The sequence below is a fragment of the Morone saxatilis genome, unplaced genomic scaffold (assembly GCF_004916995.1).
Source record: "Morone saxatilis isolate NCDOM2014 unplaced genomic scaffold, NCSU_SB_2.0 Contig17, whole genome shotgun sequence".
In the NCBI taxonomy this organism is placed as follows: Eukaryota; Metazoa; Chordata; class Actinopteri; family Moronidae; genus Morone; species Morone saxatilis.
The window spans coordinates 23,946,058-23,970,479 of record NW_023339729.1 but is presented as its reverse complement, the minus strand read 5'-3'; the positions used below and the strand labels follow the sequence as shown (position 1 = coordinate 23,970,479).

Sequence of the window (24,422 nt, the reverse complement as noted above, 5' to 3'; positions counted from 1 at the left end):
GTTGGTCCAGGATGAAATGTCTTAACTAGTAAAACATGGATAGCCATGAAATTGTATACTTGTATACAGACATTTATGGTGCCTTGACTTTTCCTCTAGTTATTTTATGAGTTTAACATTTGTGGTTTCAAGTGAACTCACTCAACAACATGACTGCCATGAAATTTTGTACATGCACTCATGCACCTAATAACTTCACTGATCCTCTGACTTTTATCACACTGACCGACCAGCGGCTGGCTGTGGAGTCTTTGTCTTGTTTGGACAGCAGAGATTATGGCTAAGAAACTGGAAAGATGATAAAGAAAGATCAAATAGACCCTTGAGAGATAACATACAGTCACAGAAGCTAGTGGAACAGCAGCTAGCCGAGGTGTGATGTCAGGACTTCTGCTCTCTACAAGGACACAAAAAGTTGAGAGAAGCCTTGTCCCATTCACAAAAAGCATTGCTCTCTTTTACCCTCCTCTCAGATTAGAGGTGACACGTCAGCACCTCTCTACCTTGCTATTCATCTGTAATCAATAAGGAGGGAACAGCAGCCAAAAGATGCTTGTGAGGAAGGCTAGACCTTTTGCTCCTTCCCTCCCCTCCTCCTTCACCACTATGATGTCACATCCTGTTTGTTGCTGAGAAAAAGGGCTCTCAAAGAGAAGAGGGAGCCACTATTCTAGCACATTCCCCAGACAGAGAGCCACTCTACAGCCCTCTCTCTTCCCAGCCTCCTCTTTTTCTCACAGAATCACTGCCTCTTTCTTTCCTCACCGCCTCTTTCTTTCCTCACCGCTTTATCCCTCCCTGTACTTTACTCCATCTCGCCATCTCTCTCCCCTCCCCCCAAACATCCCTCCTCACCACCCTCCTGCATCCACTTTTTCCTCCTCCTCTTTACCACTCCACAGCCTCTTTCTGCTCCCTGCCTTCCTCCGTCTCTCCTTTTCCATCAGGCCTCAGCTGTTTTCCCAGGAAGTGTTTTATTTAGAGCAGATTAATTAATTAGATACAGTATCAGAGTAATGGCCATTCTTAGCCCAGGCCTATCAAGGACCCTGAGGCTAATGGTGTGGCAGAAAATATGTGTGTGTATATGTACAGCAGCGACAAACTGTGTGGATTTTTAAGATTTGCAGGTGCTTGTTGTGTATTAACATCAATGTGCACTAATTGGACTTGTCAAGAAATGTCTTATGCGTATTGGAAATGTGTGTAGGCATGCATACATTTGTGTGTGTTGTGGATGTGTATATGTGTGACTGTTATATAAGAAGAAATAACTACCTCTATCTCACCATGCTGGTAACAGGGTTGTGTTTGTTGGTATCTCACAAAATAAACCACTGTGTTTCATTAGCACTTCTTTTTCAACCCTTCTCTCTCTTTCCCTTTCCCTCCAGGGACGGGTTCTCACACCAAGTACAGAGCAGCGAGCAATGAGGAAGAAAGAAAAGAGGTGCTTGTCCAATCAGAGATGCAGATGGCCACAGAAGACATGAGTACAAGCCAATCTGGCACTAGGACGACTTCCACTTGCCAATTTATACATAACAAATCAAATGTGACCCCCTAATTAAACAATTGATACCGTTTACCTAGACACGCATACTGCCAATGAAGTGATGCATCCCATTCCTGCACTCGTTTCTACTTTGATAAATCCTTAATTCCTAACACAAGTTCAACTTCAATTTGCTGTACAATTACAAAACAAGCTAAGAAGAAACAGCATTTGACCATGCTGTGAGCATACCTCAAGCAGTAAAGACACAAATCTGACAAAAAAGTCAACACCAGGTCACCATACACTTACGTATTACTCTATAAACCAGCCCTCACTCCCTTTCAAATGGCACTAGCCTACACGAGTAAATGTTAGATGGCAAGCATCTCTGGTCGGCTTTCTCCAATGGATATTGTGACGACATCCCAAATGGCCCAGAGGACAAGACAGGGACGGCAGAGACAAAACGCGACTGGAGGTTCTTCATCAGTGGTCCTGTCCACAGCCAGCTCCTTCCTCTGTTGGCTCGTCCTGCTGTCAATAATGCGGTTGCCAATGGTAACGGCTGACTGCTGGCTTATTGAAGGGGAGAAAGGATTTGTGTGGCTGGCTATCTGCAGTATGAACCAGCCGCCTTATGAGGCCATCCCCTCCCACATTAACAGGTAGGGTAAACTTGCAATGAAAGTGAGTTTTGTCGACATTATTTTGCCTCTCTGCCAAACATCAACAGTCACAGTTCACACTTCTCTCAACAGCACTATTGTGGACCTGAGGCTGAACGAGAACAAGATACGGTCTGTCCATTATTCTTCACTCAGTCGCTTTGGTAACCTCACCTATCTGAACCTCACCAAGAATGATATCAGCTATGTGGAAGACGGGGCGTTCTCAGCACAATTCAACCTGCAGGTGAGCAACAACATAATGTACATTTATACACATGATGGAGAAGGTACATTTACTATGTACTGTATTCTGAGGTACTTGTACCATTATACAGTACAATTATAACATTTAAGTACATTCAGCTGATTATACTCTTTTTACGTAAACTTTTGAATGAAGGATTTTTTAACTGTAATCAAAGGAGTTTTTTTCACTGTGATACTGTGATTTTTACTTGTGTAAAAGATCTAAATTCTTCCAGAATTACACACACACACACACACACACACACGCACACACACAAAGACAAGAAATACAACACCCGCTCATTATGGCTTCCAGAGACATTGAGGCAAAAGTGTTTTCACCAAACTGAGCTGAACGCGGCCATAATGAGCTGGCATGCTTACACATCTACCCCAGCTGCTGGAGCTGTGCCAGTAGGTAAAAATGTGAACAAGATCTTAGTAAATTCAGCACAGCATAGAGGCTTAGATCACCATGTGAAACATGAATTGTACAGAACTGTCATCTGTTTGTTCTGTATGTTCCCAGCTTGCAGTGAGTGATGCCTGGTGCTGGCCGGCTCTTCAGAGATTAGAATAATCCCACTTGTCTTTGTCTCCCCAGGTTCTCCAGATGGGTTTTAACAAGTTGAGGAACCTGACAGAGGGGATGCTGCGAGGCCTGGGCAAGCTGCAGTATCTCTACCTGCAAGCCAACCTCATCGAGACTGTTACACCCAACACCTTCTGGGAATGCCCCAACATAGAGAATATAGACCTCTCCATGAACAGGTACCAACCTGGGTCTGTGCATATGTGTCTAATGAGAGAGAGAAAGAGAGAGAGAGAGAGAGAGAGAGAAAGAGAGAAACATGCTGTGCTAGTGCTGAAATAGTTTGCTGACAAATCAATTAGATGACTTTAAGAAAAGAATTCATAGCATTTTTAATAGTCGATTAATTGAGGAAGTCTGTTTTAACACTGAAAATTGAATATATTCATGGGTTTTTACTGTTAGTTGGACAAAACAACCAATTTGATGCTCTGGGAAATAGTACCATTTAACAATAAATCGATTAGAATCATTGCAGCTCTGTAGCTGTTTTGCTGTTTTAACATGATGTGAAAGTGGAATTTAACAAAAAAAATATATAGGCTATCTGACTCTTCGGGTTCGTGTTTTGTGGATCATTGGTGTATGCTGCTAACTGAGCAAAGTAAGAAAATTAGTTTAAATATTTCAGGCACAGCTGCACTGGAGCTAGATAGGTTTCTTAAACACTGCCAAAACATGAGTGTTAAATGTTAAAAGTCAGGCTTGGTATCATCACCCCAAGAGCGGCTCTCGAAATTCACTAATATGATGTTGGACAGACTTACAAGGAAAAAGAAAGCACTGCAGAAGACGCAGAGATAGTAATTTTCACACTGACAGTATCCTTAGTAAACCATGATGCAATGCTATAACAAGCCATCTTTTCAATAAGATTCCTACTTTTTCACAGTGGGAATAACTGTCTTCTTGCTATCGGTACTGCAACTGATATTGATCTCTTGACTTAAATCTAAAAGCAACAGCTGAATGGAACAAGTTTAACTGCTCTTTGGGGTTTGTTTAAAGGTACTTTGGGAGATGTTTAAGACCATAAACTAAAGTATAAGAAGACTCAGTAAGAAACCCTTTTAATGGGGAAGTATGCTGAGTTTACACATTGAAGTCCGGGGTTTCGTTTATAAAAACGTTCTTAGATTTATACTTGAACTTTGTTTTAAGATGATTTCCACGTCAAAATAAGGTATTATATATAACAGCTTAATCACGGTTTTCTGCTTAAGTCATAGATAAAAATTAATCTTAAGTCCATTTTATACATGAGGTCCCTGGTCTTGCAGAGAAGTCCTGCATATCTGAGAAAATTCAGAAAATTGGCTCAGATTCCTCATCCGTAAAGGAAAATGTACGATAAACTGCCTCAAATGACGTCACTCGAGGAGGCTGAAGACTAGAATCTGGGAGTTTGAAGTCAGAAATAAGTAAACTTGCAAGACCTAAGCTCAAGGTTAACAGCTTGGAGCTACATTAGCTAGTACTAGCATAACAAACTCAAATCTCTTGGTGTGTTATGCAAATCTACTACATGTGATGGTGGTGGTGCATTGTGTGTAATGAGGGATAAAGCTTTTGACAAGGGAGAAGAATCCGTGTATAAAAAAAAGATTGATTTTGATACTCTCTGTTTACACTGTCGATCGTGAGTGTACCTGAAGGTGAAATTCTAATCTATGATTGTCCCTTTTCAGGATCCAGGTGCTGGATGGCAGTTTGTTCTCTGGACTTTCTAAGCTGACCACCTGTGAACTTTACACAAATCCTTTCAACTGCTCTTGTGAGCTGCTGGGTTTCCTGCGCTGGCTCTCAGCCTTCCCTAACAGGACCAGTGAGAGGATGGTGTGCGACTCCCCTCAAGGATTCTTCGGCTACAACCTCTTAAGCCAGAACCCCCGTATGCCTACCCAACGCAACGCTCTGCACGTGCTCAGTCTTGTATGCACAGACGACATCAATAGTGCTACATCCTTCTATGTAATGACCGATTCCACCACCCCACCTCCAGATATTGCCTCTCCATGCGGATTGGATGATTGTGCTTCTGGGACCCCTCCTGATGACCTAATCAGCTTAAGCACCATTTTCTCTGACGCCAATCCGATCATGGCGCTAAAACAGGTGCTGCATTCAAGCGCTGTGATAACGGTTCAGATTCCTCATCCGTACAGGAAAATGTACATCCTGGTGCTTTATAACAACAGCTTCTTCACAGATATCCAGACTCTGAAAAATCAAAGAGAAGATATTGAACTAAAGAACTTAAAACCTAACACTGACTACACGTACTGTGTGGCTTCTATACGAAACGCCCTGCGTTTTAACCATACCTGTCTGACCCTCTCCACTGGCCGCAGGACCGGAGCTGAGAGGCTACCCAATGAGTCGTCAGCCACCCACTACATTATGACAATTTTAGGCTGTTTGTTTGGCATGCTAATCTTCCTTGGCGTAGTTGTCCACTGCCTAAGGAAGAGGAGGATCATGGAGGAGAAAGAGAGGAAGATGAGCAGGATCCAGAGGACTCTGATAGAGCTCAAGTATGGTGGAGAAGGCGATATAGAGGGAGGAAGCGGAGGATCAGTTTCCCAGAAGCTTGCAGCCGGGGACAGTCTATCCAGAATGCCTTACCTTCCTCAGGGTGGGGAGATAGATCCATACAAGCTGCAGGAGGTGATAGAAACCCCGCCACATAAGCCTGCTAAACTTAACTACATGGAGGTGAGAGGGTCCGGCATTGAAAGGGAAAGGGAACGAGAGCGAGAAAGAGAGATGTCGCCACAAGCAAATCCCCAGGGCTCAGTAGCAGAGATCTCAACCATTGCTAAAGAAGTTGATAAAGTTAACCAGATCATCAACAACTGTATAGATGCTCTCAAATCTGAGTCTACCTCCTTTCAACAGGGAATGAAATCCCCCTCTTCTGCAGGTGGAGGTGCTGTTTCCACTGCAGAGCCGCAGCTGGTGCTTCTCTCTGAGCAAGTCGAGAGAGGAGAAAGAGGAGGCGAGTTTCTCTCCCCAGTATATAAAGGAGGAAGAGGAGGAAGAGAAGATAGGGGGAGAAGTTACCATCATTCGCTGCAGCGACACCACAGCATGGAGGCTCCTCCAACTTCCAAAAGGCCTAGCACCTCCTCATCTCCAGGCTCTGCCCGGAGCCCTCGCTCATTCCGCTCAGAGGGAGGCTATCACGCGTCAGAGACCCGCTATATTGAGAGGACCTCACCTGGAGAGAGAGGAGAAAGGGGAGGTGGAGGTGGGGATGCCATTCGTACAGTCACCCCAGCAGCAGCTATCCTACGAGCTGAAGCCCAGAGAATCCGCCAGTACAATGAACACCGCCACTCTTATCCCGGCTCTCAGCAGCACCTCCAGGAACTGCAGCACCACCCCCAGATCCTACAGGAGCTCCACCACCATCCAGGCGGCCGTAAGCCCTCCATGTTGGACCCCATCACCCTCAGCAGGCAGGCCAAGCAGCGGGAGCTGGCCTACTCCCAGCTCTCGCCTCACTACCCACTGTCACCACAGTACCACAACCTCAGCTACTGCTCCAGCCCAGAGGAAGACGAGGAGGAGGAAGGGCTCCTCTGCACCCCGACCCTGGGGCTGTGGGAGAGATTCAAACTGCACCGTAAGAGGCACCGGCAGGCGTCCATGGAGGATGAAGGATACGTGGCAGCCGGACACGCACTGAGGCGAAAGGTTCAGTTTGCCAAGGATGAGGATCTTCACGACATACTGGACTACTGGAAGGGTGTGTCCGCCCAGCAGAAGACCTGATCCCACATCTGGAGACCCCAAACACTTTGAAGATGGAAAATAACATCACTGCACCCATAACACATTGATACAGCGACACAGACCGATACGACGACAACGACCTGTAAATACACACAAACACACACGACTTACAGGATCTACAGAATCAAACTATACACATACATCTACACACAAACACACAAACACACAAACACACACACACACACACATACACATTGGCTCACACTTTACACAAACCAAGCCTTTGCTTCTGAGAACATGAAGGAGGACCAAACTAATATATTATATTGAACAAAAATCATAACTTATAGAGATACTGAGTTACTTTTTGTAATGTAATGAAAATTATAGCTCAGACTTATGTAGCTATTTGTACTAAGTTTTGAATGAAGAAAAAAAAAATCAACTTTAAGAACAAAAACCTTAAATGTTGCCGGGCAACCCATCCTGGAAGGCCCGACTACACTTTTAATCTGCCTTGAGAATTTACATTTATCAAAACCTGACCACGGCAGATCGACCTCACCAGTTCTCATTATGGCAGTGGATTAATCGAGATTTTGCCTTTCTGGTTGGTTTTTGTATCGCACACTGCGATACTACTGCGAAAAAAGACATACTGAAAGATTTGCCGTCATTTGGGAGATTTGAAACATCTAATGACAAATTCTGGGTGGGTCGCCAGGCAACAGTAATATTCAACTGTGCTGAGAATGAGTAGGTAGCTCTCACCAGAGAGTGAGTATAATGTGCCAAATCAACCAAGGGGATAGTAGAGCCCTACTGTGTACCAACTTCTCCTTGCCACTGTTTTTATATACAGAATTTAAAAAACCTAGAATGATATGTTATTACTATTAATTATTATTATTACATTACTGGTCTTCTTATTATTCCTATGCTCCTCATCATTAATACTCTATTATTTGAATATGGCATGGCTCTGTCGTGTGACTGTGTTTTGACTGTTTTGAACCTCTCAGCTGAGAAGTGCGCACCAACAGAGACAAACAGTATGATGGATGAGACATTTGAGTTCTTCTTTTCTACCAAGAGGAATGTGCTCTCTGCTGAGCCAAAAACAAGGCCGTCTTTTCTCTTGGTGAACCCCTGCTACACCTGCTCCTCATCCTCCTAAAGAGGTAACGCTGTACAGATGAGAGAGAGAAGTTCTATATTTGCAACAGAGGTGACTGTTTTGTTTGTACAACATGGTTTCGAAATCTTTCAGACTTTTCAGAAAACCAGAATCCCAAGTTAGTTACCTACCTGTTCACTTACAATGGTACGTTTTTGATTTTGAAATTGAACTAAAATTCTAATCTTCAAATGAATGTCTTCAATTCCCACAGGGGAAACATATCTGCACTGTTCAAAATCAAAAAACGACTCTTAGGAAAAGACCTAAAACTCTCAGCTTCCTTCCCGATACACTGTAGATCCACTGTGTTTTATCAACAATTCATTGTTTTATTTTCTCTTCCCATCTCCCAGGTTTTTACTTTTAATTTTTTGGATTCCTCTGGTTCCACTGTGGTGCCGTTGTGCCAACTTCATAAATCACAAAGAAGTATTTTAAATGATTTTAAATACTACTATTTACAGACCTCTTTTCCTTCACATTGATACACATCAGTTTGCCAAACAGAACAACAATTTGCACAAAAAGATCCACCACCATTGGCTCACTGCTCCCCTTCTATCCTCCAATCATTTCTAAGACCAAAGTACTGTGGTAGTAAATTGACCCTTATATGCCCCTGACCCGGCCCCGACTATTTACCCACTATCACCCTTACAGTTATAACTCTAGTACATGCATACACAACCACAACCACACACAGATGAATGTATTCTTTGAGAAATTAATACTGTTTAGCAGCTGTATTTTCTGTTTCTGATGTACAAGCTGTATTTAAACAGTGTCCTCATCTATATGACAGAAAACTTTGTTCAGATGGCCACTTGTGTTTCAGAATTGGCGATAAATAAGGAATATTTGGCTTTTTAAAAAACAAAATCTGACCCACCCGGGGCAGATTCTCATGGTCGACTTTCCTCACACGAGTTTGTGTCAACCAAATGTTGTCCACAAGAAGCCCAAAATTGCCACTGCAAACATCTATCAGTAATAGCAATGGGGTTTTGCCTTATTAAAGGTTTTCAACTGAAAAAAAGTTCCTGATATGATAAGTGTTAGTAAAACGAGATTAGTATCAGTAGCGTTGTGAAAAGAGACTACATGTATATCTGCAGGATCTAAATACTGGAGGCTGAAAGAGGAGAAAAATGTGATAATAGAAATACTGCTGTTTATTCTATACAGAACTGTGCTACTACAACTCATTTAAGAAGACTGTAAACCAGGATTGGAGTCAAGAACATTTCAATTCAGTGGATTTTGAATTAACAAGCTTAACAAACAGTATTGACAAACAATTTGTATTTACAAATGCTTATACTGACTGAATTTCACCCATGTCGCTTTCTGAATTGAAACAGAATTGACTCATTGAAACAACACTGAAAACTACAAAACAGAAAACAACAGAGCTGGCAAACTATGAAAAGTTTATTGGTAAATGGAAACACTGTATAAAATCTTTTTTCTCTGCTATAATGAGTTCAGAATGCTCAAGTCATTAAACCCAGTTAAAGCCACAATCGTGGGTTAGTGAAATCACCACAGCTGTTTGTAACACTCCAAAAGCATTCATTTGTGTGGCTAAAAGCAGGCAGTTTTTTCTCCCCTCGTACTGCAGCAGCTAGAAGATGGTTCCTCTGCTTTTGCAGCAAACAGTTCCACTCCGGTCCAAAAAGGAAACTAATGAACAGTTGTTGTTTCTGCATTACACGTCCCAGATTGTGGCTTTAACTAAACAACAGCCTTAAAACATTCGATTTTCTTTCATCTTTTTGACTTTTGCATTGCTTTGAAAATCGAACAATTTCCTGGTTTCTTAACTTATACTTTCCTGACTGCAATTTTATAATTGTTTGATTCTTAAGCCTCTCTTGAGCATTCTTTGAGTAACAGTAATATCAATGTAGCGATGTATTAAACTACTGTTTTTTTTGTTTTTTTTCCCCCCCATTCTGTTTATGAACAATAATGGCCTGAATTCATCATGTGTCAGAGAGTTGCAGAGCTTGTCTAGAATCAGAAAACAACGAGCTGGCGGTCGAGGCGACCAGTCGACAGTGACCCTAATCAGCACTGCTATTCTTTGAAGCGTGATGAAGAAAAACTGTGTTTTTGAAACAACAATGCCTAGAAAGTGGAAATAAATAGAGGTCCTACTGACAACAGACAGAAGCGACAATGGAGCATGCTGCAAGGAAATCTAAAGTGGAAGCTTGTGTTGTATTCTTCTGGCGAATGACTCAGGAGCCAGAGAGCAAGAGGGAGAGAGTGAGAGAGAGAGAGAGAACGTTCTGCCATAGGATCTCTCAGAGGCTTTCTTTCTTTCTTTTCTTGTCAAAAAATTAAAATGAGCACAATAAAATAGCCTTTCTTTCACTGTCTCCTTTTCTGGAGAAACCATACGTATGCCAGAAGTTTTAAACACACTCAGGACCTTCATTTCACATTTCAACGTTTGATTGATTACTTTGCTTGAGTGAAAATGGGTCAGTTCACCTAAAAAATGAAGGAAAAAAAATCTTAGTTTCAGTGGGATCTAGCCATAGACAGTTTTGATGTACTTTCTAAATGTCATGAGGTATCTGTCTCTGTTCTTTCTGTTATCACCTCAATACAATGGATGGGAAGTCAAATTTGTTGGTGGTACTCAGCGTTGGAAAATTACATTAAAGAAATTAAATAGAAACTTTCCATAGCGGTTTCGCAGTAACTCTGGACAACCCATCAAAAGCATTTAATGAAGTAGTTCCAGTGAAAACTGTTGATAGTGAGTGTCCCTATTACACTGGGACACTGTTTTTGGAACGAAAACAATTAGACAATAAGCCCAAGAGGTTTTCTCTGGTTTTAAACGGGTTTAAACCTATATTGCCTGGGTCACATGATCACTTGAACCCCACTGCTGTGTCCTCAGAAGCTATGTAAACTGCACCTATGGCTACTCTGAACCTGGCTGCTGTATTCTGTTGAAATCATCTAAACTCCTGTAGAGGTCAATGTATCTGAGGTTTATCTTTAACTGAGGTTTAAGGTCATAAAGTTCAATATAAGAACAGGTGATATATACAGCTCAGATCACTTTATTAATTTACCATGTGTGTTCTTTTGAAGGCAACACTGTATTCAAGTGTCAAACTTATATACGGTAATTGTGTAATTACAATTAAAAGTGTCACTTCTTACTCAATTCATTTTTGATGTCAGAAATAGGGTCATGGGTTTTATGACAGACAGTTGTTGAGTAATGCACCACCACAAGGCCAGTTCCCGCAAGAAGGGGTTTGCCAGTCATGTAGAAGTCATAGAAATAACATAAATTTTACATCTATTGTCAGTCCCACTGCAGTTAGTGGAACGGAATTCCTTATCAATGTTACATCAAGTCATCAGATCACTGTCATGGCTGAGAATCTCATAATACATAATACATACAACAGCACTTGCTGTGTAATCACATTCGGTCATATTGACTAACTGTAGAGCAATATAGAAACAGCAGAAACATTGCAGATCTCCATAACATCAGTAAAAGCACAGTAACACAGATAACATTAGGATAATGACAATTCCACATTATAAAGATAACATCTTTTCACTTAACCTCAAATGGCATCTTGCCATTCAGATTTTTGGCTTCAATGGCCCAGGTCTCATATCTGCCAACAATCCACACAATGAAGGTGAATCAAATTGTGTTTTAAAAATGTATGAAAATGTGATTTAAACAAGACTCAAACCGTGGCCATGCTGCACAGATCTGCAACACACCTGCGTTGTGGAATGTCAAGCTTTTAATTTTAGCGGCCATGTTAACAGGTTAGAGCAGCCACACTGCCCACGTGAGCTGCGTGTCTCAGGTGCGACTGCAGCGACGCTTCACTAGAGAGTCGAGGTGTTGCCAGTTTCTCCCGCGAGCGCTTCTCAATAAAAATAGACAGTGAAATTATCTATTTATAGTCATATCGACATTATACCGGCAGCATATACACCTTTCCCTTACAGCATAGGTGTGCCAGTCTGTACTTAACACTCAACAGTGCTTTGAGCCAATGCTAATGTAAACATTCTGCCATCCTATTGGTCACCTCTTAGTTTACCGTATTAGCACTATGGGAATTAGCACTACATAAAAAAACACAAATACAACTGAGGTTGATAGGAAAGTAATTACTTTTGCAGGCACTGTCATGGTCATGAGCCATAATAGAATTGACAAACTTTTGAACAGATGATGGCACTAAAAAGCTATTACCATTCAGTGGAAATTGAGTGAAAAGTCATGAGGATATAAATCATTCAGGAACAATGAACATCTGAACAAGATATTGTGCAACTGCTCCCAGATGTTCAGACATTTCACAAGATAATTGAAAACGTTGCCGCTTTAGACGAAATGTCAAGGCTGACCATTGTCGTCAGGATTTGACTTCAGGGTACCATGAATGCTGGTACAAAATTTAATTTCAACCAATCCAATAGTTGTTGAGAGCTTTCAGTCTGAAAAAAAGTGGCAGACCAACTAACCAAATTCAACTGTAAGGTGTCTGTACAGAAATTTATTAAATCCTGCGCAAGTTTATCTAAGCAAATGAAAAGTGCTTTAAGAGTGCCATTCTATCTGATATGTGGTTAACTCTGCTGCACATAATCATACAGAGTAAAATAATTATTGCTTATACATATAACTTGTTGCCAATATGGAGTTTTACAACATCACATTACAATAACACAACATTACTGATATTTGTGGACAGTTTTTGCCTTGTGGTTAAATATAATCCTGTTAAATAAATTACATAACCCGTGTAAAAAAAATAACTAATTTTGGCAAAACCCACATACATTTCATGTCTCTGTCCAAACAAACTCTGGGTAAACGTAAATATGGGCCAAATTTGCTGTAGGAAACCTTGGATGGACATGGATACTGACAAACCCAAGACACCCTCAGTCAAAATACTGCTTTGAGAAATTCTTTGAAAAAGAGAAAAAAGTAATGTCATGTTGGATTGGCGCTGGGGATGAAAGGCCCTATTTGCAGCATATCCTTGGTGAGATGAATAAGGATGCCTACTTTGTTTTAATTTGACAGCTGAAGTGAATGGACCAAGTGAACCATCTAATGAGGAGTGTCTTGAGAGTGAGTATCTCTCCATCGAGCGAGTCAACATTTATTTTGAAATCTGGTGTTTAATACACCAAGAAAATGCAGCATTTAAAATAACAGACAGAAAATTAAGAGACACTCTTTTGTGTGTGGAACTACAGTGTTTGTCAATACAGTGTTGGTGATGTAACCTACTTCTCCGGCAATTTCAAGATGTTTTTTGCCATACAAAAGGTTTGACGTGGTCGGAGTTTGAACTGTCAGTACCTTTACTTACAAAAAGGCATCTTAACTTGCTGTTTTTCCCCCCACACAGCCATTTTCTACATAGTTACACCATCCAATTTCATTCAGAGGCTTTTAATGAGAAGCTTTACTGGGCATGAAGCAGGTAAGTGCTTTACTCTGAGAGACATCAGCAATGCAACACAAGGCAGAAGCTTCTTTTTTAAAAGAATCATACACATAAAACCGACTGATACTGTAGTTACAAAAATACACAAATCACAAAAAGCCACAAATCCTAAATGAATCTCACAAAAACACAACCGCTGGCTGTTTTATACAACATGGATGGTTATGTCACACCCAGTAGTGGGTAAGTACACCTATTCCAGTGTTAACTCAGCACTACTCAGCCTGTGAAAACAGTTGTAAAATGTCGTCTGTGGCTCTGGAGGGGGCTTTGTCAAGTCTAAATAAAGTCACTGAAGTGACATCGACTGGGTATCTTGCTTGGGCTTGGGGACTACACACTGTGAATACAAAGCCTGAGCTACAAACTGGGGGTGTCTAATGAGTCTAATGACGAGACACAATCGAGTTGCATTTTAGGAAAAGTAGATTCCAGGGTTTTTGGTGCTTGGCCTACACTAAGAACTTACAGTCCCATTTCTCAGCCTCTGCGGATTACATTTGATGTACTGGCACTTTACTTGAGTTTTTAAGTAAAGTTTGTAATAAAATATTACTGTTCTACGAATGGCCAGTGTTTATGGAACTTGTGTACATTTAAACTTTTATACTTCTACTTTCAGTTATCAGACATTGGCATCACTCTGAGTCTGGATGCAGGGGGAAACAGCTAGTCTGGCAACCAGTGAAGACTTTGGGAAGTCACTGCACCTTGCTGTTGTAAACAAAAAAAACAATCGCATGATGTAACACCCTGTAAAACAACAAATGGAATTTTTTAATTTGTGGATTAAATACACAAGATATTAAGTGTTAATTAGTGAATTTTAGAGTTGCTAGTAAAAGGAAATTTTAACTTCAGACAGAACCCTTCCGCTTCATACTGGTGGTATGTAGAAAACATAGATGGACAGACTGCTACATGTGCAGACAGTGGTGAGTGTTAAAACAGCCATGTGAAGCGCCACCAGCGTTGTGCTTTTGAGCAACGTTATTAATAAATTTAATATGGAGCGCACATTAAAAAAAAAGCAGCAGAGGTGGCTGTGTTACCAGCCAGGAGATGCTCATGCACAAAACGAACAAAATGGAGACCCAGTTGTAAAAAAACACACAAACCCTAGCACTACTAGTGGTCCGAAACTCCTCAGGGTACCTTTAACACACATACATCAGAGTGGTATTGATTTTCTTATCAGTCTTAAAAGCAATTATAATCAAAATGTTCATTTAAGAGATATTCTTAAACATTAAATGAGCAAGTTACACTTCAACTTAAAAAAAAAAGCCATTACTAATTTTATGTATGTAATACGATTTGGTGTAGAGATTTTCTACACTCTCATCTCATCTCATAGCACAGTCAGGTGCACATGTAGGCAATGACACAGACATACTGTACAATAAGCCTAGACCAGGGGCTTATCTTTCCAGGTGAAATAACCCTTTAGATTAGTAACAGTGGTGTTATTCATGTGCAGGATCCCAATCCTATTCCTAGACTGACTGAAAAATTCAACTTCAGTACAACACCGGCTAGGTTCATTACTCCTTATCTTTAAACTGCTGCGGTACAAGTGGCTTTAGGGCCTGGCGGTGGGCGGATTCTATCAAGACGCTGCAAAGAGAACATGTCCCAACAGTTGCTTTCATTATCCTTCCATCACCTATCTGTTCTTTGTGGTTTTAACCGAGGGCAGGTGAGTTTGGTATGTCTCCACAGTTACATCATCAGTCTCCCCAACTTCATTTTCTTCCCTTTGTGACACCTCAAATCTATCGTTCACTCACAGACTCACACGGACAGACAGGAGTACCCTGTGTAGTTTCAAGCTCTCATATTAGGGTGTGAACTAACACTCATAGATGCTGGGAGCACATTTTATTCTGAGACATTTCCAATAGGTTTAATTTAAAACTTTTCGGGTTCCGTTGTTGAACTTTTAAAATTACACGTGATATTTACAGAAATGCACATAACGCAGTCATGATGCAGGGCGGCTTATTAAAGAGCACTTCTGGCCAGCAGAATGAAAGATTTCAGTCCTGTACCCGGTGGGGAAGCTGAAAAGGGCAACCAAACAACTCCTGGTATTACTGCTGGAAAAGATTCTACATTAAGTCTAGTTTTGAAGAGCTGTGGTTGAGAGCTGCCCTTTCTAGATGTGGTCTTATCAAAGCAGGCTGACGCAGAGCGGAGAAGGAGCCTCCAGCTTGCCCCAGTGTCAGAGTTTGGAACACAAGTAGTTGTCAGGCTCGTCACAGCCAGAGCTGCAGTGACCAAAATATCTGTCTTTTTATGTGCATGTGTGCTGCGCCTGTGTCCCCCCGTCACTCCATAGCTGTCCACGCTGATGCCTGCTCGAGTACAAAAAGAGGCGTCTCCAGGCACAAACAATAACCCCCTTCCTTTATTCTCCACATGGCATTTACAATGACACCTCCGGCAGAGATGGAGGGTAGAAGAGATATGAGGACGGAAAGAGAAGAAAGAAGCAGGAAACGGAATTAAGAATAAGGGGCTAAAGAAGATAAAAGAGGACAGAAAGACGGGATTCTTTGCTCATTTTCAGAGTTTTGATTTCTCTCCTAGCCCTGGGGGTTGGTCTTTGTGAAATAACCTTCTTTTAAAAATGGGAATTAGACTCGCTGTCTCTATCAAAGATCGTGGCCTAATGTGAGCCAGCCTTTAGAAGGAGGCAGTTTGATAGAGCATGATGTTAAGAGTGATAATGGGAAACATTCTCACCACTGTATTAATACATATTAAAATCAAACCTCTAAAAAGGAGGGCCCCGTGTCTCACTGCAACACACACAGAGACACACACAAACGATAGGCCAAGCAGCATTAATAATGTACAGTGTAAGTGAGAGAACACTGTGGAAAGGTCGAGGCTGGCTGAGAGGCAAACAACACGACTTTACACGTTATTAGGTCAGCAGTTACACTGGTTATCTTCTCTTTGACTGTGGGAATGTATCTAACCTTCTCCTGTTTAAATATCTTATGAGGCCGTCCATCCAGGAGATACAATCTGGAAGAGGAGCAGTAACATTTCTAAAGGAAATTCTTTTTAAAAACAAAACTAATTGCATTTAGTTTCAAAACAAGGACACCGGCTGAACAACTAGTGCTGAAGAGCTGGAGATTGTTGACCCTGAAACTCTGCTGCTTTCATTAAGAGTGTGAGGAGTGTGTATGTGTGGACATATTTGGAGGCAGATGCAAATTAAAAAACAAGGGATGTGAGTCTTGAAGAAAACTATGCTTGGAAAGACAAATGAATCAGCAGAGAAAGAGAAGTAGGGGATGGACAAAGTTTGAGCAAGGCTAAATGACATATTTTGTCGTTTAGCCCTCCTCAAATTATCTCACCTTTCTAAATTACCACACAAGGTGACACTGAACTAGCTCAAAATATACAAACGAGCACCTGCATGCATTCCCGCACGCGCACACGAGCTCCCAGATTGAAGGAGGCTAAGACGAGAGATCAAGGCAGTGCAAATTAAAAGCGCTCTAATTAGCCAAACTGTCACTCTCCTGCTCTGGCAGCCATATTGGAGTCTGCCTGGAGACCTGCCTGCCTGCACATTTTCACTGGCCCTCTGAACAGCCATATATACTGTTTGGGAGTGAGGATTAGAGGCAGCGGCTGTTGAGAATAACACTTGCCAGACGTTAAGCAGTGCAACAGCTCCAAACTGCTATAATGAATGGAGAGAGATGTGTTAATGAAGCTCCTCTGTGGAGGTCCATCATCAGAGGTATAAACTTTGCCCTGATACAACTCTTTCCAAAATTGTTCTTCTGGTCTGGCACCAATTCTGAGTGCATTATTGCACCATTAGCTTTGGCTAATTGTTATGCCAGAGAATGATGATGCGGTAGCCTCTGGTAGTGGCTGAAAATACCCACAAATTTAAATGAGGCCACAATTTAATTATAAGTTTAAGAGTGCATCTTTAGGACATACCAGGGCTTTTGCATGTTTTGGCTCATAAACAAATAACCATCTCAATATTAAGCTGAACATGTGCTGCTTAAAGTCACTTATTATTAAAGGATATTTTGATTTCATTTTGTATATTTTATTCGTAGAAATAATCATCCAATAAAACACCAGAATAGTCTTTGTGTTGCTTTCTTTCTTTTGGTCCATCAGATACTGATCCACTGAGTGAATTCAAAACCTTCTACAATACATTGCTGCTGAACATTTTTCAAACACTGTGTTTATATAAATAAAAAAATAAGAAGTGTTTGGATTGATTTCCCACCTCCCAGGCAGCAGGTGATTTCAGTTCATGTCAGAGAAGCATGAGACTCAACTTGCAGACACTTGAGATGTGGTTGAGTTTGGTAATCCATCACAGAGAACCGTTTCCTTACCTTTAGGTTTTGTCAAAGTTTTGTTATTGTTGTGAGTGTTTTGAAAACTCTCCCCGTTGGTGGTTTCAAGCTCACACTACCTGACATTTGGCCCAGCCAGAACACACACAGGTTTTACACATTGTCTGCATTTGTTTGTTGTTGGAGTAATTTTCTTGTCACTATAATGCTTTTTGTGAGTAAACTATTAAATCTTAGATGTCAATGCTTTGTTGAAGTCACCATCACAGTTTTCAAAGAAGTCATTGCTGCATTATAAAATGTCAGTAGCACAAACAAACAAACAAAAACAATATGTGTTCAGTGTAATGGATTACCAATTTCAAGTTTTGTGTTTTCACAAGCTCACTGTATTACAAACTGGAGAATGCTAAAACACAATGGAAGCATGATAGGTAGAAAATCAATCTTGAAAGCTGTTCAAAAAAGTGTTCGAAAAATGGTCAGCACAAATAAAAAGAAACACAATGTTCCCAGTGATACATCTGTGGGGTCATAAGATGATTAAAGGGATACAAGAGAGAATTATATATTGCTGTTAAACACACTTGTTGATTTCTCTTACTGAAATTATAGATATTTACGTGGCGTCAAAAAATACATCACATGAAAAAATTTAGGAAGGAAAAATCACTCCTCACAACTTATGTCAACACTATACCATAGCTTGTGACAATGGTTCACAAAGTAGGCATGAATTCACTTTGAGGGGTCCCAAACCAAAAAGTTTGGAAATCACTGCTTCACAGGATAAGGTAGAGTACTTTGACTTTGTGGGCAGTAATGGGTTTTAGGTCTAAGAAGTGAGGTGCCTTTGCGCAAGGTCCCTATCCCCAACCGCTCCAGTGGAGCTGCTCAGTGGCCAGCAGATCATACAGACAGATGTGGTTGTATGGGGCAGCTTCCAGGTGTGAATTTGATCTCGGCATTCCTGAAAAAGAGAGCATTGCTCTCAGTGAAAGTGAATAAATAAAAGGTGGAAACCCACCCACCTGAATTTAAAGGATAATTCTGGTTAAAGGGGAACTCCACCAATTTTAAACATCAAAGTCTGTTTACAGGTCTTGGGGAGTAATACTGTGAAAAAGTATTTTGTAGCTCCAGAGGGAGCTGTGTGAAATCTGATAAAGAGTTAGAAAGAAGGAAGCTTACCAGACCTCTGTAGCTACACATCTCTGCTTGAGGCTAGCAGCTGGAGGCTGCATTAGCCTCTACTGGCATGGACATGCCACCTTGATTACGCTAGTACAGCCTGGCACTGCAGTCTTCCAAACCTATATAGGATAAAACTTTGTCTCACAAAATAAATTGATCAAAGTGGCCTCGGTTCGTGAGAGCGTATAGGGAGGAACCAGTTCGTGCAGCTAAATTGGCTCCCTGTGGAGTACAGAGTGACACAATTAAAACTCTGTCAGGTTCACAAACTGTAAATGGTGTAGATTACCTATTAAACCTCCCCCTGCAGGTCAGAGAAGCTCACAGGCACCACACCAGGCCCACTGTAGCAAATCTGATGCTAGTAAGAATCAGTAGTTAGATGGGTTAAAGCTCTTTTAGATAATCAGAAAACCTTTTCCAATCCTGGGCATCAAATAGTATTAAACAGACCATGAATCCAGTCACTTTTAAGACAAAACTGAAACACTGGCTGTTAGATAATATACCCCTGTAAAGACAGTGGTGTGGGGTTATATGTATCTCATTTAATGGAACGGTTTTAGTTTGTAATTTAGCCTGTTGTTAGAATAATCTTTTGTAGTGTGAATATTTTCTATATGTTGTTTTTTGTGTTTTTATATATCCCGCTAATAGCATACCCCGCTATCTCCATGAGCAAGCATGCACACACCTCTACAACATCTAACTACAACAAGAAACCACCAGAATCTGTTTTCAGTTATTTTTAACCTTTATTATCATGTGACTTCTCATGTGGCAATTTGGGTGCATTTATAGATCTCAACAATTAACCTGTGGATGCAATGTCTTTATTACAGCTAGAAACGGCAAAACTAAGAAAATAAGACACAAGTTACAATAAATAGGAATAACCCATCAAAATATGCACATGAGCTACAATCCCTGATGCAACTTCAGGTAAATGTTGGATTGAGTACAGGTGCAGGAAAAGGTCATATAGCAAAGAGTTTCACTGCTGTCTCACTGCACATCACTGTATGTACACATAAATGCTTTGTCACACTGTCAGCATGATACTGTATTCACTATTCATTGAGGAAAGGTGTGTGAGAACCTTTCCTCAGTGAATAGCGAATACAGTATCATGCTGCTTTTTCTCAAAGGGAAACCCAGGGAAAAGAAACTCAGATCTGAACGAAAGCATGACAGCTGCTCTGTCTCTCTCTGTTGGGATTTTAGCGAGAGAAAGAGCGGGATACTGGAGGAAGAGGTGGGAGGAAGACTCTTCAGAGAGAAAAAAAAAATACTGAGCTTCCTGTGAGTGGAGACAGCCAGATGGAGAGTTTAGTGAGGAAGGTATAGACAGGAAGAGAAGAGGGATGAGAGATGAAAGGAAGACGTGACAGGTCCGCTCTCTCCTCTCTTTCTGTCCCATAAGCCTCTCTGGTTTCCAGCTGAGACTCTCCTCTGTAGTGGGAATGTCTCTTCTCAGCAGGTCCCACTTATCAATATTTCTCTGTGCTGGAAATAAAAAATAAATAAAAAACGCTTTAGGATAAAGTTGAAATGCCACTCCTATACTTTTTAATAAATTAAACATGCATGAGAATTGCTTTTAAAAATTTAGTGCTGCCCTGAAATGACTTTTGCTGCCTATTTTTAAAACACGCCGTCAAAATTGATTGTTGACTGCTCGATGAGGATTTGGTGTGTTTGTATGTGTGAACTCTGATGTATGCTGCAGAGTTAAAAAACCTCTGCTTTGGTATTTTCAACTTCGCTCTACCACCTCATTTATAGTTAATGAGATATCAGGGGGTGTACTAATTGTTTTCGACTGAGAGATGATGGGCTGATGAAATAAAGATAAAGGAATGAATAAAAGAGTGCAAAGAAACGGGATGAGCAAAGAGGATGAGGGGCAAGGGATAAAAACGAGGGTTGAACAGGTAGTGAAAGACTGAAATGGAAATAACGTAGATTAAGGCTGAATAGAGGAGGTCTTCATATTCTTTCTCTGTAGGCAGAACTCAAACATTACAGCCATAGAGTTGCTTTTTTCACTGTTATTTATGCACATTTCTAGATTGTAACACCATACTAATGATGTGGCATTTACTACCAATTGTGGAACAAACATTTATTTTCATGAGGTACAGAAACTCATTCCTTTCTCCTTTTATTTTACTCGTGCGTCAGTTAATTCTCACTAGTGAAATTAAGCTAACCATGGGTTAAATTGACTACAAGAAAAACCTTTAAAAAATGAATGACTGTTTAAACGCAGCTTCTCTTTTCGCCTGTAGCTAGTGGCCATTGTGCAAGCACAATAATACACTAAGGAGTTCTGATGGTCTGGCTGGGTTAGGAGAGAATAAAAAAAAAAAAAAATTCTGACTTTGCTTCCTCCACAGAGGGTGTGCTGGAAAGGTTCAGCCTAAAAAGTGCTCCTTCCACCATATCTCTCGAGGTGGTCAGCCATTCTCCTCTGCTAGAACTGTCTAGGAAAGACAGGACAATGCCCCACCCCCCTCCCTGTGCCGACTGACAGTCAGATAAATCCAATTTCATGACCTCCTCGAACTCCTCCCTCATCTGAGTTGGTGGAGCTGATCGTCATAGTGACACAGTTGGGAAACAAGCAGGGAACAACAGGGGGCTTACTTTGGTCTTGAGAAGCTGCAGCCTTCATTCACTGACAATGTATAACGTACACTGTAGATTTACAACCTCACTGCTCAGCTTTAACACTCTCTCCCTCCCTTTCACCCATCCACACACTATCTACACATACTGAAATATAATATAGGAGGTCCAGTTAGAGTAATAGAGCCCTCAGGTTTATCAGATGCTAAATATTGCACAGTGGTTTATAATATAAGAAAGGATTTTACTGATCTAGACAGCTAGATGACATCGCATTGCGCTGCAGAAAAGGTTGAGCCCGTTTAAACTTTTTCGTTGGAAAACCCTGCGTTTCTCTTTTGCTGATGCCCTCTGTCATTCAAATGAAAGAGGGGTTATGTTATTTAGCGCAGGGCTAATGTCAGTATGAACGTAGTCTGAACAAGGTCCCAGACACTTGGCTGCAAGCTCCCCTTCCAGGAGTCCCTGTTGACGTTGCTCTTTCACAAAGGCACTGTTCCATAGAGGTCTTTGAATCACACTTAGCCTTGCTGCTCACCTGGCACTAACAGCCTTTGGAGAATCTACAGGAACCGTGACAGCTGACAACACAGCACCCAGGGTCATAGGGCCATGCGACAACAACAAGGTGGTGAGAATTGTCATTGAATCTTCCAGTTTCCAGACTCTGGATATGGCTTTGTCATGGTAAAATGTACAGTAAGGGAGTTACTTCAGTTATATGTTGCTGCAGAATGTACAGTATTTCAAGTCAGGTTTTCTAATAGTCTTTATTCATTACATTTTCATTTTCAAATTTAAACCAGAAGGTACTGTAATTTCATCGGCTGCAGACAGTGCAGTGACAAAGCAGTACAAAGCAGTACATCACAAACTGCTGAAGGAGAATTTTGTATGCTCAAGTGCAGCTTATATGAAACCCTCTAAAATATTACCTCTAGGTGAGAGCTGTGGGGTGTGCAGAAGATGTGCTGTGTTGTGAAAATGAACGAGGGTGTGGAAAAAAGCAAGGACAGTATGTGGCATGTACTGTAAAGGAGAATACGTTTTCTCTTGAGACATATGGCTGCACCAGCTGGAGTTCTTATATTGTTGCTGTGATAAGTGGCTTTGTAGTCAGTTCACTTCCTTTTGTTTCTCAGTTTTATTGGATTGGTTCCTTGCTTCCTCTTCACCCCATGTGTATCTCTGCCATTTCTCTTTATTGCTGCCTCGGAAATTCTCGTCTTGTCTCATGTTCATATTCACGCCAACACACATAGGGACAATCATAAATAAATTCATAACAAAACCCTGTGATTAAAAAACTGATTAATTTGATAAAGCTGGCACATGTAAAAGAAGAAAACTGTTCAAAGCACTAACCTGTAACATGTTCAAATAAAAAAAAAGGACTCGTGTAATATAATCCTAAACTAACACAATGTCGTTAAACTGACTTGTTTCCTTTCATGCGATGTGCACCAAGCCAACGTGATTTAAAGTGTTCAATTACTTTTTTTTCAATTACCCGTTTATAATAACCGACTGGAGTGGTGTCATGACTATTTGCCCATCTTGCACAAATGAAAAAAACATTAGACAAGCTTAGTGAGGTCAACAGGGCATGCTATACATACAAGTGGTAACGCTTTCAAACTCTCCACGTTTGAGTACACGAATGCCTGTTGCGCTTATGTACCGTGTACTTTGGGGGAGGTTATTACAGATCAAATATTGAATTTCTTCTCATGGTCAAACCATACTGAGAATTTTAAAATGTGTTGTGAGGAAGGCAAGGTCGGCTCTTATTCTCCCTTCTAATGGAAACAACCAGAGAAAGATGTGCAGGAAACTTCTGTTTAGACTTTTATCAATTCAAGAACATTATTATTATTTAAAATAATAAAATCATATGTATGGCATAACTAAATTAGATATTGATGAAAACGTACTTCTCATTTATATATATATATGCCAGGACAAGAATGAGAAAAGGGAAAACATTTTGCAATCAGTCAATCACATTTTGTACTCAAATGGATTTCTTTATCACTATCTTTGGATTGGCTTGGACTAGCTGTAACCACAAAGCATCTGTGTGAAACCTTTCGTACAAAACCCCAGAGAGAGGACACAAAAGGCAGAATAAAAAGAGCTAACAAAGACTCAGCCTTGGTAAAGACCATACAAAACACATCACTGCACATACAGAGAACCATACAAATGTTTCTCTTGGTCCATGCATACCTGCAAAAATACTTTAAAATCCAAATGTCACTGTTCTTAGTATGTCATTGTCATGACAACTATGTTATGTTGAGAACAAATATATTTCTCAACATTTTATTGATGAAATATTCAGCGTACAAATATGGATACCAAGTTGTTTTCTTAGCCGTTTGAATGTAACTTGGAAGTATTCCATCAAACAAGGTGTTTATCCTCCACAACACAGCACTGACTGCATGATTCATATGTCGGAGTTGTCGAGAAGTACCGGCACATTTTGAAGACTTTGTGAATATCGTATGAGACAGAAAAAAACAATGCAAGGAGGAGAGTGGAAAAATACAGGAAATTAAAAACAAAACTGATCCCATATTAAATGCTACACCGTTGTGTCTGACATGGTGTCACATTACTTCAGATCGTAGTTTGGCGGCTGAAGAGGTCGAGGGTCACAGCAGAGAGGAACGCTGGGATGCTCTTCTGGTGATGCAGATGAAGGGCCACCATCTCTCTCAGAGTTTTGGAGAACTCTGTCTCCATGAGCTGCATGCTTCCATTGGAGCCCTGAACACACACACACACAC

The 24,422-nt window shown here is 40.9% G+C and overlaps 2 protein-coding genes across 4 annotated transcripts in view; one reads left to right on the top strand and one right to left on the bottom strand.

Moving 5' to 3' along the window:
- The first annotated feature begins 1,755 nt into the window (after positions 1-1,755).
- Positions 1,756-7,188, top strand: elfn1b (extracellular leucine-rich repeat and fibronectin type III domain containing 1b). Its single transcript, XM_035660540.1, has 4 exons — positions 1,756-2,163; positions 2,257-2,410; positions 3,017-3,183; positions 4,693-7,188. Exons 1-4 carry the CDS (start codon positions 1,874-1,876, stop codon positions 6,779-6,781), a joined length of 2,700 nt encoding a protein of 899 aa, XP_035516433.1. The 5' UTR covers positions 1,756-1,873; the 3' UTR covers positions 6,782-7,188.
- A 12,569-nt stretch (positions 7,189-19,757) lies between these two features.
- Positions 19,758-24,422, bottom strand: part of mad1l1 (mitotic arrest deficient 1 like 1) — a 53,300-nt gene continuing 48,635 nt past the window's right edge. For 2 of the 3 annotated variants that reach the window (XM_035660456.1, XM_035660458.1), the window contains one exon: positions 22,379-24,402. In XM_035660456.1, coding sequence (XP_035516349.1) covers positions 24,253-24,402 — 150 coding nt within the window. In that variant the 3' untranslated portion in view covers positions 22,379-24,252. Of the gene's footprint in view, positions 20,503-22,378; positions 24,403-24,422 lie in introns of those variants that run through there. The other variant, XM_035660457.1, reaches the window with a different exon arrangement.